The sequence below is a fragment of the Chelonia mydas genome, chromosome 2 (assembly GCF_015237465.2).
Source record: "Chelonia mydas isolate rCheMyd1 chromosome 2, rCheMyd1.pri.v2, whole genome shotgun sequence".
NCBI lineage: Eukaryota > Metazoa > Chordata > Testudines > Cheloniidae > Chelonia > Chelonia mydas.
In genome coordinates, this window is record NC_057850.1 from 230,476,150 (window position 1) to 230,493,458 (window position 17,309).

At 39.2% G+C, this 17,309-nt stretch overlaps 1 protein-coding gene across 12 annotated transcripts in view; it reads left to right on the top strand.

Moving 5' to 3' along the window:
• Positions 1–17,309, top strand: part of WAC (WW domain containing adaptor with coiled-coil) — a 128,654-nt gene that overhangs the window by 42,199 nt on the left and 69,146 nt on the right. For 8 of the 12 annotated variants that reach the window (XR_006289088.1, XR_006289090.1, XR_006289089.1 and 5 more), the window contains 3 exons: positions 13,841–13,947; positions 14,914–15,044; positions 15,133–15,245. Coding sequence is in view for 9 of the 12 variants with exons in the window: in XM_043541390.1 (XP_043397325.1) it covers positions 13,841–13,947; positions 14,914–15,044; positions 15,133–15,245 (351 nt within the window). In the remaining 3 variants the exon portion in view is untranslated. The remainder of the gene's footprint in view (positions 1–13,840; positions 13,948–14,913; positions 15,045–15,132; positions 15,246–17,309) is intronic. The other 4 variants (XM_037890918.2, XM_043541389.1, XM_043541392.1 and 1 more) reach the window with 1 other exon arrangement.

Genomic DNA, 17,309 nt, shown 5'->3' on the forward strand with positions numbered 1-17,309 from the left:
ATTTTGGATCAGAGAAAAGAGTTCAATTTTCTTAAAATCAATACCTGTTACCTAGAAGTAATGTGGAGTTCAGGGGTGCAGGACTTTCCATGAGGGTGCTGCCCCAGCGGCACCCTTCTTCTTGGCGTGCTCCATCATTTCTTGTTGGTCTTAGCTTGTAGTTGTCTGAAATGGAGTTTCCACACTCCTGTTGCGGCAGAGGAATGGAAAGCTTCTCTTTCTTACCACCCTGTTATTCCTGGATAATAGTGGTAGAGGAAGGGTGTGCCAATCTCCTCTGATCTTTTGGCAGAAAAAGGAAATAGAAGGAGCTTCCTAGTTTCCCTCCTTTGACCCAACAAAATTTGCTGCTTATAGCTTTACCAAATAGAGCTAAATTTACAAAAGTTTGGTCCATTTCAGTACCACTACCACAGTGTTTTCTGAGCAATAGTAAAACTAAGTTTAATCTAAATTTGTATGCTGTTGGTTAGGAATGCTATGGGCAGCTACAGTAGGCACTCAGAAGTCCTTTGCTTGTGGAGATAGATGGTAAAGGATGATGGGAATATGAGGCTTTCTTCTTGTCCTTCTCCCTATTACCACGTGATCCTGCTCTGTGGCACTCCCAAGCAGTATCATAGTAAACTCACAAGAATTTCTTTAGTTTTGCTATTGCTTATTTCAAGTGGAGCATTTGCAGGATTTTCTGTTAATAGGAACATTCAAACTATAATAGTGGTGATTCTTAAGTAAAGACAAGCCCTTTAACAGCGTGATGTCACTTTTTGAGAGTTGGCTCCTACGGTCTTTCTTTTTAATGCAGAGCTATAGACTGGTAACTTACTCTTTTGGACTTCTGTAAATTCTCAATGTTTTCCTTTTTGGGGGGGCAGCTCCAATTACCCTGCAAAATGAGAGCCTTAATTATTGTAAATTAATATAACAACAAATATAAATTAAAAGTTAAGCAGAATGCAATGTTCCTAGACTAACACTATGCAAACTCAGCAGGTAAGCTAAATCTTGCAGTTAATCTTTTGCTTTTTATCAGGAGTAACTTCTTGATGTTTTTTCGTCTTTGCTTTAGTATTAAAATTGAGAAGCTCCCTGTTAGCTTTCCTTGCGTATCTGGTTAAACATGATACTTCCCTTATCTGTGACAGCACTTCAGTTGGTTGGGTTTGTTTTCTGTTTTTGTTTTGCTTCTTTGGAGATGTGAAGGCCTTTACCATTTTAAACAGAATTTCATATTTTTGATCAGTGTAAAAACTCTATTTCACAGGAACATCTTCGAGTAAGCTTGTTAGCCATATGCCATTATCATTCAGATTTTCTGTCTTTTGGCAGAGCACAGAGCATTGACACTAGTGTTTTACTAATTTAACGAGGATTTTGTTGCATTGTCAGTATGTTCAGTAAGGACATGTCTACTCTAAGGAAAAAGGTGTGTTTTTACAATGATTTACCTCACATGTTTTAAATTTATAACATATGCCATGTCTGCACTACAAACTTACATCGACTCATGGAGATGCCATAATTAGCACATTATGTGTTTGCATACTTGGCTCCTTGCGTTGGCGGTGCGTGCACTCACCAGGAGTGCTTGTATCAGTGCAGAATGTGGTGCACTGTGCATAGCTATCCTAGTGTGCAACTCACCACCATCCAGCATACTGTCTTTTGGGAAGTTTTGGCAGTGTATAATGGAGCTAAAATGAGTAGTGCAAAGTTGACTGGCAGCATGGAGTCAACTTGCCAGTTTGTAACTGTCTCCATCCCATAATGTCATCTGTATCCCATCATTTTCAAGCCTTTTTTTCAAGACTCCACAAATCCATATGGCCCACCTCACTGTCTGCCATCTCCGACAGAAGCATGGAGTCTGCACTGCTCTGCACTATCGTCGTGAGCAGTGAAAGCACAGGGAAACAAGCACTAACTGGTGGGATTGCATCATAATACAGGCTTTGGATGTCAAGCAGTGGCTGCAGAACTTTTGGAAGTGTGAGGCCATGTTCCTGAATCTGTGTGCCAACTTTGCCCCAGCTCAGCAGTGGAGGGACACCAAAATCAGAGCTGCACTGTGACAGTGGAGAATCAAGTGGCAAGTGCACTGTGGAAACTTGCAATGCCAGATGGCTACTGGGAAATCATTTTGGAGTTGTAAAATGCATCGTGGGGGACATTGTCATGCAAATGTGTCGGGCCATTAATTGCTTCTTGCTACGCAGGAGTGTGACAGTCATCAATGTGCGGGACATAATGGATGAGTTTGTGGCAATGGGGGTCCCAAAGTTGTTGTGGAGCAATAGAGATCAATATCATGTTGTCTGGTCAGGGAAGGTGCATAATGTTTGCATCTTTAAGAACACAGGACTGTTTGGAAAGCTACAAGCAGGGACTTTTTTTCCTGATTGGTGGATTACCATTGGGAATGTTGAAGTGCCAACCCAGGGTGGATAAAAATCAATGATTTAAAAAAATTTTTTTTTAAATCTGTTTTATTTAAATTGGATTTTTTGATAAAATGCTTTTTGAGGGAAAAAAACCTATCTAAAGATAGTTTTAATTAAGATACGTTATAGCTCAAAGATATCTCATCATGGAATAGGGATTATAAATTCTAATTCTATAGTATGAGACAATATGTTCATGTAATGTTTAAGAAAAGTTTTGTAAATGAGTTCCAATAGAGTCTAGACCAGGGGTGGGCAAACTACGGCCCAGGGGCTGCATCTGGCCCTCCAGACATTTTAATCTGGTCCTCGAACTCCCACCGTGGAGCGGGGTCCGGGGCTAACTGTAGAGTGCAGACCAGGCCTGCAGGACAGGTTGTTTTTTTCCCCTTGTCTAGATATGGCGCTAATAGATATTTCTTATATTAAAATACTGTGGAGATTTGGGGTATTCATTTGCCAGTTATATCTGTTTTTCCAGTGCGGCTCATCTACTCCCAAACTTGAACCAAAATAACTTATTGGCTTTCATTCATACTTTCTTTTGAAATAGTATCCAAACAGCTGCTTGGATAGAAATAACAAAAGGTGTAGATAGATGCCAATTTAGTTATTTTGATTGCAGCAAGATAATTATCCCCATGAAAGGTCATGAGCTATTAAACTTACCTCATTAATAAATACTGTGTGTCAGTGAGTTTGGAGTCATTATGCTTGAATTGAAACTGAGCTTTCTTCAGTTGTCTCAATCAATTAACAAATCAGTTCCATATTAGGTGAAAATACAAGCTATTAGCAAGACATATTACTTTAGTTCATAGCATATAAATTAGCTTGAGGTGTTGACTTCCTTTATTTGAGCCTGGAGTAACTAATGGAAGCACTTAGTTGTCAGCTATGTTAACCTTAACTGAAGTGTCATTGCTTCATCTTTTAAAAAGTTGTTTCATAGTATATCCATAGAATTTTCACTATTTTGGCTTCCCAAAATCTTGAAGTGGGTGGAGACTTACACATTTATGGTGTGGTTGTATGGATAAAATGAGTGAGTTCATTGAACACATGTTCAGAAGCGGGGGTGGGAGGGGGAGTAGGACTTCCCTACTAAACATTTGTAGTGCATAATGGTACATGTCAGTTTTGAAGATCATTTTAATTTACAGTAAGCTTGTTGCCTAATGTTTCTGCTGTGGCATTTGAACTATCATTTTCATATCCTAGTGACAATGTATGAGGATGTAGGAACTAAAAGACTGTCCACTTATTCATTTAAGATTAAGCTGGCTGGGATGTTGGAGAGGGGGAGAGTTTTGAAGGAACAAATGACTAGTGTCTGTTCAAGCCAGGTAGAGGGGAAAAAACATTGTATCTGGATATGTTACATATTTTCCTTTGTTGGTATTAGAGGTATAGCAAAGGAAAAGAAATTAAAAACAAGAATAAAAATTGATCTTCTATTTGGAAGATGAAAGGGAAGGGCAAGAAGTTCAGCTTTGGTTATGGAATATACTTCCCTTTACTGGAAAGCAGCTAAGAACGTTCAGCCTTTGTTTATTTCATGGGCTAAAGTGTGACTGGCTAACATAAATCTTTGTTAAACATGAGTCCAGGTTGCTTATCATTGTGCCTTATACCCTTCTAGAACATGGAAGTTGGCACTTTAACATTACAACCTCCAAAAATCAGGGAACACTCAAAAAAAAAAAAAAAAAATGCAAAGGTTAAATAGGAAATGCAGAGTTAAGGTAATTCCTGCCACATCACAACACTATATTTCCTTCCTCATGTCCCTTTAGGGCAAAGAAGGCATAAACTAAAGCCAGACAATGCAGAGTGAAGGTTATGTCTCTCATCACTTCCCACAAAATTTTAGGTCTGCCCTGGGAAAGATGACATTAAGGCCCAGGAATATGACATAACCTTACCCTGCCCTAAAAAAACTTGCCATTTCTTTGTAGACCACAACTCCAAATTCTTGTTCCTATTTATACTCTTACATGCAGCAGTTTTAATCTGGGAAGAATTTGCAGCAGCTTGCTAGAGCTGATGCAGGCATTTCAGGAGGCTTGTGTTTGCAGCATTAAACATCCTTTATTTCCAAGAATATTACCTCTCTTTGCTTTTCACAACACTGTTCTTTTTCACCTTCCCCACCATCTTCCATGTGTTAAGGAGGCATGCTTTAATTTCCCTGAGGGCCTCCTTAGGGCAGTGATGCCGTCTTGGGTAAGGGGATCAGTGTATAGGAATGGTGTGGAGCACTTCTAAAACAACATTAATGCACAACTAATGAAGCATTTTGTTAGTGAGGGCTTGTCTACAGAAGAAAATTTCAACAGAACCACTAACCCCGGAACCTATCCTTGCAACAAAGCCCATTGCCAACTGTGTCCACATATCTATTCAGGGGACACCATCATAGGGCCTAATCACATCAGCCACACTATCACCTGCACATCTACCAATGTGATATATGCCATCATGTGCCAGCAATGCCCCTCTGCCATGTACATTGGTCAAACTGGACAGTCTCTACGTAAAAGAATAAATGGACACAGATCAGACGTCAAGAATTATAACATTCAAAAACCAGTCGGAGAACACTTCAGTCTCTTTGGTCACTCGATTACAGACCTAAAAGTGGCAATTCTTCAACAAAAAAACTTCAAAAACAGACTCCAATGAGAGACTACTGAGTTGGAATTAATTTGCAAATGGGATACAATTAACTTAGGCTTGAATAGAGACTGGGAGTGGATGTGTCATTACACAAAGTAAAACTATTTCCCCACCCCCCCACTGTTCCTCAGACCTTCGTGTCAACTTCTGGAAATGGCCCACCTTGATTATCACTACAAAAGGTTCCCCCCCTCTCCCCCCTGCTCTCCTGCTGGTAATATCTCATCTTAAGTGATCACTCTCGTTACAGTGTGTATGGTAACACCCATTGTTTCATGTTCTCTATGTATATAAATCTCCCCACTGTATTTTCCACTGAACTCATCCGATGAAGTGAGCTATAGCTCATGAAAGCTTATGCTCAAATAAATTTGTTAGTCTCTAAGGTGCCAGAAGTACTCCTTTTCTTTTTGCAAATACAGACTAACACGGCTGCTACTCTGAAACCAGTAAATTATGCAGGCCATCTAAACAGAATGGTGATACAAATATTGAGCAGCTGCCTCATTTTCTAGGTAGTTTCTGTCCTGTGAATTGAATGAGGCAGGTATCCTGTGGAAGAAATAGACTCTCAGCGTTAATTATGATACAAGACTATTCTGTCATGGAGGTCACGGATTCTGTGACTTTCCGTGATCTCTGTGACTTCTGTAGCAGCTGATGCTGGCTCAGGGGCTGCCTGAGCTGGGCAGCCCCTGGGCCAGCAGCAGCAGTTTGGGTGTGTGGGAGGGGGCACAGGGCTAGGGGCAGCTTGTTGGGGAGTGTGGATGCGGGGGGCACTTACCTCATGGTGGGGCGCTTCCTCGCTCCCACTGGCATGGCCTCCCTGCAGCTTCTAGGCGGGAGGGGGAGGGTGTGTCTCCATGCAGCCCATGTCCACAGCCCCGCACCTGCAGCTCCCATTGGCTGTGGTTCCTGGCCAACGGGAGCTGCGGGAGCTGCAGCAGCTGGCGCTTGTGGCGGGAGCAGCAGAGCCCCTCCCTGGCCCCTGCCTCCACTGCCTAGGAGTTGCAGGGATGCGGAGCTGAGTAGGAAGCCCCTGCCAGCCCGCCAACCCTTCTTCTCCACGTGCCCCCCCCATATCAACAGTGGGAGTCCGGGGCCATATGCTGCAGTCTCCCCCCCCAGTACTAGCAGGGATCCAGGCCACCTCCCCCAGCATCCACGGTGCCCCCGGACCTCCTCTCCCCTCTGAGCACCCGAGGCTCCCCCGCCCAAGTTTTAGTCACGGCGGGTATTTTTAGTAAAAGTCATGGACAGGTCACAGGCTGTGAATTTTTGTTTACGTCCCGTGACCTGTCCATGACTTTTACTAAAAATACTAGGGCTGTCAAGTGATTAAAAAAATTAATCGCAATTAATCGCGCGATTAAACAATAACAGAATACCATTTATTTAAATATTTTTGGATGTTTTCTACATCTTCAGATATATTGATTTCTATTTAATGTGGATAAACGTAAAGTAATGCACATTGGAAAAAATAACCCCAACTCTGCATACAATGTGATGGGGCTAATTTAGCTACAACTAATCAGGAAAGAGATCTTGGAGTCATCATGGATAGTTCTCTGAAGACGTCCAGTGTGCAGCAGCAGTCAAAAAAGCAAACAGGATGTTAGGAATCATTAAAAAAGGGATAGAGAATAAGATGGAGAATATCTTATTGCCCTTATATAAATCCATGGTATGCCCACTTCTTGAATACTGCATACAGATGTGGTCATCTCATCTCAAAAAAAGATATACTGGCATTAGAAAAAGTTCAGAGAAGGACAACTAAAATGATTAGGGGTTTGGAACGGGTCCCATATGAGGAGAGAGTAAAGAGGCTAGGACTTTTCAGCTTGGAAAAGAGGAGACTAAGGGGGAATATGATAGAGATATATAAAATCATGAGTGGTTTGGAGAAAGTGAATAAGGAAAAGTTATTTACTTGTTCCCATAATATAAGAACTAGGGGCCACCAAATGAAATTAATGGGCAGCAGGTTTAAAACAAATAAATGGAAGTTCTTTTTCACACAGCGCACAGTAAACCTGTGGAACTCCTTGCATGAGGAAGTTGTGAAGGCTAGGACTATAACAAGGTTTAAAAGAGAACTAGATAAATTCATGGAGGTTAAGTCCATTTAATGGCTATTAGCCAGGATGGTTAAGCAATGGTGTCCCTAGCCTCTGTTTGTCAGAGAGTGGAGATGGATGGCTGGAGAGAGATCACTTGATCATTACCTGTTCTATTCACTCCTTCTGGGGCACCTGGCATTGGCCACTGTTGGCAGACAGGATACTGGGCTGGATGGACCTTTGGTCTGGCCTAGTATGGACATTCTTATGTACATTACAACACAGAATGCAAAGTGTACAGTGTTCACTTTATATTTATTTTTTATTCCAATATTTGCACTGTAAAAAACAATAGTATTTTTCAGTTCACCTACTACAATTATTATAGTGCAATCTCTTTATCATGAAAGTTGAACTTCACAGATGTAGGATTATGTACAATAAAAGCGTTCATTCAGTTTTTCCTTAATTGTGGGGGAAAAAAGATACAAGAACCTGAACATTTTAAAAGCAGGTTATTTTATGGGGGACACTATCTTGGGACCCCTTGGATCAAATGACTAAATTGCTGTAGAAATTCGCGAATCCCAGGAGTCACTGCGCCCATATACGTCCTTGCGTGGAACAGCCGGATATTGCCACCAGGGACTTGTGTAGGGTGGTGGGTGCCTCAGGTGGAACAATGTATCCAAAGAATTCCATTGTGTCTTTATTGAACTCTCATTTCTTGGGCTTCAAGTAATAGTGGTTTCAGCGGAGTCGCTCTTGAATTTGCACCACAAACTCTACTATGCTTCTCTGTAGGCATAGCAATTTTCAGGTCATTATGCATGGGGATTTTTAGAGCACTTGAAAATCTTTTCTTAACGAAGCTCCGTTCAACCTTAACCATGGTTCAGCAAGGTCAGCATAGACAAAAATTCATTAACATTTTTTTTATTTGATTTTTTTTTCAAATTGAATTGGCTTGTTTTATTTAACTTAGAGGCTTTTTTTAAACTAAACACATTTTTATTTTTTAAAAGAAACCTATTTTAAATTATAGAAACCTATGTTAAGGCCTAAATTGCCAGAAGCTGGTTTAAATCATGATTAAAATTGCTGATTTAAATTTTTGATTTAAACTAGTCTACCCTCATCAAGGGCCTCCTGCTCCGTAATGTAGAGTGCTTGCAATATTCAGTTTGGTAAGTGTTCCATTTGCAAGGACTTTTACATAGTTTTCAGGCGTGGATCGCAATATATCATGTGCAGTAACTCTGTGGGAGAGATCGAGATTTAGTATTCATGAGTGATTTAAGATTTTCTTCAAATAGGTGGAGAAATGCAAAGAAAGGAGCACTCAGTCTTAGTGTGTTGATAGCTGTGGCTGTGATAAAAGCTTTGCTACTATCACAGTATTGAGTCAAAATAAGTAACAGGAACTAACGGAATGCTTACTTGTTTTATGTGACTGTATCAAATATGAAAAGAGGGAAGAGGAAAAATATAGTGGAACTAGATAAATAGAATTTTTCAGTCTTCAAGAAACAAGGTCTTATTCTTAAAACGTTTAAAGTGTAAATACAAAATGGGAGCAATTTTTTTTAGTGTTCAGGGTGGTGGGAAGCTTTACAGCATTCATGCTTGCAAAGAATGCTGTACAAAAGAATTGTGTATACTCACAAGAACATCTCATCTTTCTAACTTGTTGTTAGTGCTTGGACACAAATAACAGCTCTTTCTTGGAAGATTGTTCTGGGTACTGCCGTGTAATAGTAGGCATATGTCCATGATTGCACTCTTAGCCTAGTAAACATGAAGCTGCCGTGCTTTAAGAGATTTTTCTCACTATAGCAGAACTGGACTTGCTGATTTTTAAGTGAAGCTGCAAGTGTGGCATTCCAGTCTTCAGAATATTCTTCAGTGTTAACGCTGTTTTTATTGCAGTGCTGGTCTGTGAGCAAACTTTAAAGCTAAAACTTTCTATTATGTGCACAGAGTTCTCGTTGAAGTATAATTGATGGTCAAACATGGATGTTGGCCACTAAGTGACTAGGGTTAATGTCCTGGGCTGCAAGTGTGACAGAACAGGGTAGAAAAAACAGTGTTATGTGTGTAGATGGTTGCAGCTTGTGCCCCGGTGGAGTTAGTGGGAATGTCTTGGTGGATAACTAGATACGTACTGACTTCATATTACTGCAGGTCATTCAGAATGAAATGGTGGGACGGGGGGAAGGGGAGAAAAAATATTTCTATTGAAAGAGCTGGACGTGCTAGAGAACTCAAATCTAGATAGTGAAGACCTTGGTGGCCCTAACCCCATTCATATAGTGACAAAGGGTAAAAATCTAGATGCATTTTACAGGACAGAAATTGACACCTATTTTTTTTTCTTAGTCTATTTTTATGTTTAGTTGTAAGGACAGGTCTTCTCTGAAAAGTGACTGTCACCTTCTAACATCATCTGTTCTCTGTGTGTGGTGAGTTATATCTGCTTTCTTTAGTGTAGGTGTCTCAAAATTCAGTGTCTTGGACTACTCCTCACTGAATGCACGATGAGTCAGGCACCCCTGTGACAACTACCGCAATTGTTTATAGGGAAATAGGGTAGTAGGAAGATATATTTAATAGTCTGTAATGCAATAAGTATTTTTTTAACCTTGTCTCTTTTTTGTTCATTTAATTTCCCCCTCAGTCTGGTCTGTTCTCCTACATTTGCTTCTCATTGCCTGGTCATCCCTTTTGCGCTTGCTGACTGGATGGCTAGTTTCTTTCTCCCTTGCAGAGCTGCCTAGCTGCCTGGTCAGTCTTTCCCTCTGCTCTCCTGTATTTTTTTGCCCAGTTCTCTTCTTCCCTGGAAACCTGGACATTAACTCCAAGGACTTATTACTTTCTTTTCAGGTGGCTACTGTCCCCAAGAGTATCACTTGCAGGATGGGAGCCAGTTCCTGATGTCAGCCTGTTTCTAGTCCTACAATGAAGTAGAGACCCTAATGGGGACCATAATGGAGGGGTCTGGCTTCTCTTATGCCATTCCTGCTGCTTCCAACACGTTCTCACTCCGTTTCCAACTCTTGTCATTTGAACTGCACTGCATCAAACTATTCTCCCCCCTCATCTACCCTCTGCCCGGCTTCTCCCTGTCTGCCTTCCTCTGTGATTTCAACTGGCTCTCATTTCCTCTCGTTGTTCTACACTTATCCTTGGTACTTTAACTATTGTGTTGGTGACCCATCCAGCTCTGTAGCTGCCTCTCTCCTCACCCTTGCATTGCTTTTGACCTGCAGTGCTGGTTCAACACTCCAGAATGGCCATTCACTGAACTTGGTCTTCACTAAGCACTACTCTCCTCCTCATCTCTCCTTTGATATATGATCTCTCTCTGACCGCCACCTGGTCTCTTTCAACATCGCCCACTTGCACCCTCCCTCTGACTTTGCCACTTGGTGCTTCCATGACTCTTAGCTCAGCAGTGTTCATGACTTCTCTTCTGCTCTCATCCTTTCTTCCTTTGATCTGGTCATCTCTATTCTGCACTCTTTTCCACCCTTGACTTCTTTGTCCCTCTCTTCCATTGCAAAATCTGCTCTACCAGCTTCTATCCCTGGCTCACCCAACATCTGTTTTCTCTTCTCCCGTTCTCTAGCAGAAATCCCATGGCTATGTTGACTTCCTCCACTATAGACTTATTCTCTCTTCCTTCCGTTCTGTCATTTTCCTAGCTAATCACCTTTACTTTTCCAGTCTAACCGGATCCTGTACCTGCAATCCGAACTGCCTTTTCATCAAATTTGGCTCCCTCCTTAAACTTTCTCCTTCCTTTCTCCACTGCGCTCAACATGTGATCTCGTTATTTTTCAAAAAGAGAACAGACAAAATAGGATGCGACTGTATTTCCCTACTCTCTGCCTGCCTTCCACACGGCTAAAATTTTTGTTCAAGCCCTCATCATCCTGCATCTTGACTATTGTTACATTCTTGTCTCTGGCCTTGACAAACGTAGTCTTGCCCCATTCAGAATGCTGCTGCAAAGATCCCAACATTAACTACCTTTTGGTGTGGTACACTGCACAAGAAGGAATTAACTCAGTTTCACTTTACAGGACTGGCATTTAAGAAGAAAACCTTTTTAAATTTAACTGACATTTGTGACAAAAACAATTTTTTTAAAGCATTCCCAAATTAAAATTTTGTTGGAGGTAGGCTCTAATTGCAGGGAGAAACATGAAAAATTTTGCAATTTAAAAAACCAACATTAGAAAGTCAGTTTCAGAATAGCAGCTGTGTTAGTCTGTATCCGTGAAAAGAACAGGAGTACTTGTGGCACCTTAGAGACTAACAAATTTATTAGAGCATAAGCTTTCGTGAGCTACAACTCACTTCATCGGATGCATAGAAATCAGGTTTATACTCCATAAAATGTATGTTACATGTCACCCAAAATATCTTAATTCTGTACCATCCACCTTGTCCATCTGCCTTAAAAATAGATAAATTTTATTGTAAGAAGACTGCAACAGCACATTGTAACTGCAGCCTGTTTTAAATGATCCGTGATGCAGATAACCAGCGTTTTCAAAAGTCTTGTGTATTTGTTGTGGTAACACAGAAGATAAGGAATCAGTTAACACAATGGTGTCATGAATTAAAGGTGAAAAATCTGTAGTGAAATTGTTGCACGTTGGGTTTCCGGAGTTGAATGGCTTGGCAGTTCAAATAGGACCTAAGGAGGGAGGCCAGAAGTCTAAGCCTACATCTTAGAGCCTGTGACATGGTAGTCAGGGCCAATCTGAAATTTAGCCTCAGTCTGTACAGAACTTGGATGCTTTGCTAGGCTCGAACCAGTGATAATTCTGTAGGGTCACATGCAGACATGGTCAAGCTTGCATTCATTTCTGAACTCTATCCATCAACTTCATGGAAATAGTGCAAAGGCCCTAGTCTACCTCAAGACCAAGTGAAGGAAACTGAATTTGAATCTTCCAGACCAAGCTCTTAGGGTATCTGTAGCTGTGGGTGTGACTGTTTGTGTAGACCTAACTGTGCTGTCCTTAATTTAACTAGCTCGCTAAAAATAGCGGTTAGGATGTGGCAGTGTCTACATGAGCTGCAAATCACACCGTCAGCTGCAGTGTAGACGTGCTCTTAGAGAAACAATGAGACAAAGTTAGGAAGATTATTTTTTTCAGGAAGTATGCTTCTTATCTCCAAAAAGCCTTCTTTGATTTGCCTCAAACTTATTAGTCTACCTTGGCAAAAGATCATATATGTAAAACTTCACACATATATAGTTTTGGCAAATGAGGAGGGTGGTTAAAACCATTCTTCTGAGGGAAAGGTGGTTTTGAACATAATTATGGAGAGACTTGATGTCACTGTAATACTATAGGTCAGGAAACATTCCTGCTTTGACAAGGGGATGGAATTAAATAATTTATTAGATAATTTCACTTTCTTTTACAATTCTGTGAAGAAACTGAAATTTAGTGTGTCTAAAACTAGTAAGTCTTTGACTTATCACTTGTATGTAAAATGAGCCTTTTTAATGAACAAATCTGTTACATATATGTGTTCATTTAATATCCAAATACACTTTTAGGCATTGTAGAAATAATGTGTTTGTGATGATTTTTTATTACTTTTTTTTGGCTCACATTGGTCCTGCAGAAAAAACAGTCTGATTTGGAGTCTGTTGTGGTTTGTATATCATAAGAAAATTATTAACTAGGGCAAAAAAATTGAACCATTTTCTACCCTCTCTTATCCTTGTACAGCCATAATCATTTACTTAGGAGGTACAGTCAGGAAATAATACTACTTTATTTTCAGATTTCAGGCTGAGTTTGTAGGGTTGGAAATTAGGAAACCTATTTTTTTTTAAACTTGTAAACTAAGCAAATTTTTTAAAATTTAAACATGGAATCTCACAATGCTGCTGTTAGTTCTTTTAGGGTAGAACTTCATTATGTCTTCCAGGATTGAACACCAGTTTTATAGTCAAATACTTTAGAATCTTATTAAATACTATAAAGTATACTTGTATTGTGAGTATTGCAGCGTGACTTAGATTCTCCACTGCATTTATGACTTTGTTGAAACATATCACTCCACTAAATTGTAGTTTTCCTCTTCCTTATATTTGACAAATGTCTAAAATAACCTTATTGTTATATCAAAATGGATGGGAAAATGTTATTCAGTCCAAATTTAATCTGTTGATAACTCTTGCTTTTGTGGCCTCTCTTAGCTGGAGCTTCAGTAATTCTGCTTTCAACTCTCTAAATTCTAGTGGCTTGATAGTTGAGTCTCTTCTGGAGAAACCTGGATTGAACTACTCAGATACATGAATTGAATCTTACAAATAGATATAAACTATAAATTTTTTATTTTTTTTAAATTATTGGTAGAAAGTGGAAGATATTTTCACATAGCTGCATCATATATACTATATGTAAATCAAAGACTGATTGATAGAAAATTCCATGAATAACTTCAAACTTTCCCTTAATAGAGATCCATAGTGAAGTGTATTTAGTATATGGATGTGAGGAAGGATAAAAATAAGATACACAGCACTTTTAATTAAAACATTGACATACTTCCGTGCTCTGAAATACAGTATGTTTAATTTGTATAGAAACATTCATGGTGAACTATATTTGTGTGTTTTAGGGACCAGTTACTCTCCACAAGAAAATTCACATAACCACAGTGCTCTTCATAGCTCAAATTCACATTCTTCTAATCCAAGCAATAATCCAAGTAAAACTTCAGATGCAGTAAGTATTAATGGTCATCAATGTCCAAATATGTCTTAGGCAGTTTTATATATACTATTTTTGATTAAATTATGGAGGGTGAAGTTCTGCATATTTTATTGAATTATTAAACCTAAGTGGTGATTATATACTAAAAATGGCGGGAACAAATTGCAGTTGGCAGAGGTTATATGTTAGATGGTTTCAGTATAGCTAATTGTCATTTGGGTTTCCAGATGTACCTGTCTTGCCTTTGACGGTTTTAATCGAAAAGACACATAGCAATTGAGAAAAGTACTTTCCCTAAATATATCATTTGCAAGGATCTTACTCTAGTATCTTGGTTCCACAGCAGTAGACTGACCTAACTCCGCGGGCTCTTTATTTTTTTGGAACCTTATGGGAAGCAGTAATAGGGTTTTAAGCTTTATTGCTTAACTGGCTAGCACATACCACTTCCTATGCTTCAAGCACTCAGTTACCAAAAATTGCTGTGATTACACTGGTTGGTGTTAAAAATTGTTCTGGGGCATGGGGAAAAACAGAGATAATCCTCCAAATATTATTTTCTAAAATGTAACATATCAAAAAACATTAGTTTTTTTTTATTTACATCATCTGGACATTTTGAGGAGGTTCTTCAGTTGCAGAAATATAAGATCCAAAATCATTAGAATACTGAAGACTTTCATGTAGACAGTAGTGATGTTACAATGATCCAATGAATGTAGCACCAGATCTCAATTTATGCTATAATTTCGTCAGGGTTGTAAGATGAGATAGGAGAAGCTGTGTATTGTTTGAAGCAGCTGGAAAGCAGTATTGTTGTGGGAGGTGATAGGGGAGGGACATTACATTGTCCCTTATGTACAGTGGTTTCAAAGTGGATGTGAAGGAAAAAGTCTACACATCTTGCAACTTTGAATATAGTAGAGTCTATATAACTTACTTGAAAACTGTCAAGTAGTCATTTCTCCAACATTGTTGTTCATATTTTCAAAGTCCTATGATTCTGCGGATGACTGGTCTGAGCACATCAGCTCTTCTGGCAAAAAATACTACTATAACTGCCGAACAGAAGTTTCACAGTGGGAAAAACCAAAAGAGTGGCTTGAAAGGTATAGATATACTTTGATTAAAAAATAAAAGCATATAATCTAGAAAACATTGTACTTGGAGTTTTTACTTTATTTGTATTTTTTGCAGAGAGCAGAGACAAAAAGAAGCAAGCAAAATATCAGTTAACAGTTTCCCAAAAGATAGGGACTACAGAAGAGAGGTGATGCAGGCGACTGCTGCCAGTGGATTCGCCAGTGGAAGTATGTTGGGGTTTTTTATTTATTTATTTTTTTATATAATTAAATGCTCTTGGTTTGTGTGCATTGCATACTTCCTCTCAGTACTTGTCTTTGCCAAACTAAAAAAGGAAATCCCTCTTCCCTAGCGTGTGCTTTTTGTGGCAGTGAGTCAAGGTGGCCCAGCTTATTTTTTTCCTAAGATCTACTATTGTAACTACAGACAACTTCTCCAAATGTTCTGGCCCACCGATGATGATGTCTCAGAGTAGCTTTGAGCCTATCCAACTAAAACATTCACTTATATCTTTGTTCCATGTTAGTATTCCTGTTTTGTAATTATCACTCACTGTGGGCTACTATTTGTGCAGCATTTGTCCTTCAGCTTGAGGACAAAATCTTTTTCTGTAGCTGCTGTGATAGTCTTCTCCCAGCATTTTTTCTTCAATACGTAAGATACTAGAGGCTTAAAAGGGCCTGACTATTAGCACTATTTCTTCATAAATCGCAGGTGAGCAGGATACTAATATCTGGAGAAAATATATTCTGTTTTAACTGGTGCTGCACTGTATAAAGAAAATGCACATTTCAGGAAGAATAGATGCAGAAATTGCATATTGCAGTTAGGGCTGTCAATCACAGTTAATTCACTTGATTAACTCAAAACAAATTAACTCAATTCAAAAATAAATCGTGATTCATCACTGTTTTAATCACACTGTTAATAGAATTCCAATTTAAATTTGTTACATATTTTTGGATTTTTTTCTACATTTTCAAATATATTGATTTCAGTTACAATACAGAATACAAAGTGTATAGTGCTCACTTTATATTATTTTTTATTACAAATATTTGCATTGTAAAAAAGAAACAAAAGAAATTGTATTTTTCAGTTCACCTCATACAAGTACTGTAGTGCAATCTATTGTGAAAGTGCAACTTACAAATATAGATTTTTTTTGTTAAATAACTGCACTCAGAAACAAAACAATGTAAAACTTCAGAGTCTGCAAGTCCACTCAGTCCTACTTCTTGTTCAGCAAATTGCTAAGCCAGAGAAGTCTGTTTACCTTTACAGGAGATAATGCTGTCTGCTTCTTATTTACAGTGTCATCTGAAAGTGTTCCTATGGCACTTTTGTAACTGGCATTGCAAGGTATTTATGTGCCAGATATGCTAAACATTCGCATGCCCTTTCATGCTTGGACCACCATTCTAGAGGGCATGCTTCCATGCTGATGACGCTTTTTAAAAAAATAATGCATTAATTAAATTTGTGACTGAACTCTTTGGGGGTGGGGTGGGGGGAACTGGTCCATGGTTTTACCTGCATTCTGCCATGTATTTCATGATATGGCAGTCTCGGATGACGACTGTTCAACTGAACAATACATTGTTCAGTTTAAGAACATTTTCATTACGTATCTGACAAAACTCAAAGAAGGTACCCATGTGAGTTTTCTAAAGATAGCTACAGTACTTGACCCAAGATTAAGAATCTGAAGTGCCTTCCGAAATCTGAGAGGGACAAGGTGTGGAACATGCTGCCAAAAGTCTTAAAAGAGAAATGCTCCAATTTGGAAACTACAGAACCCAAACCACCATAAAAGAAAATCAGCATTCTGTTGATGGCTTCTTACTCATGATGATGAAAATGAATGTGCTTTGGATCATTATGGAGCAGAACCTATCATTAGTATGGAAGCATGTCCTCTGGAATGGTGGTCAAAGCATGAAGGGGCATAGAAATGTTTAGCATATCTGGCATGTAAACACCTTGCAGTGTCAGCTACAACAGTGCCATTTGAATGCGTGGTCTCAGTTTCTAGTGACGTTGTAAATAAGAGGTGGGCAGCATTATTTCCCGTAAATGTAAACGAACTTGTTTGTCTTAGCGACTGGCTGAACAAGAAGTAGGACTGAGTGCACTTGTAGGCTCTAAAGTTTTACATTGTTTTATTTTTGAATGCAGTTATGTAAAATATAATAATTCTGCATTTGTAAATTGCACTTTCACATTGAGATGGCACTACAGTACTTACGAGGTGAATTGAAAAATACAATCTTTTGGCTTTTTTACAGTGC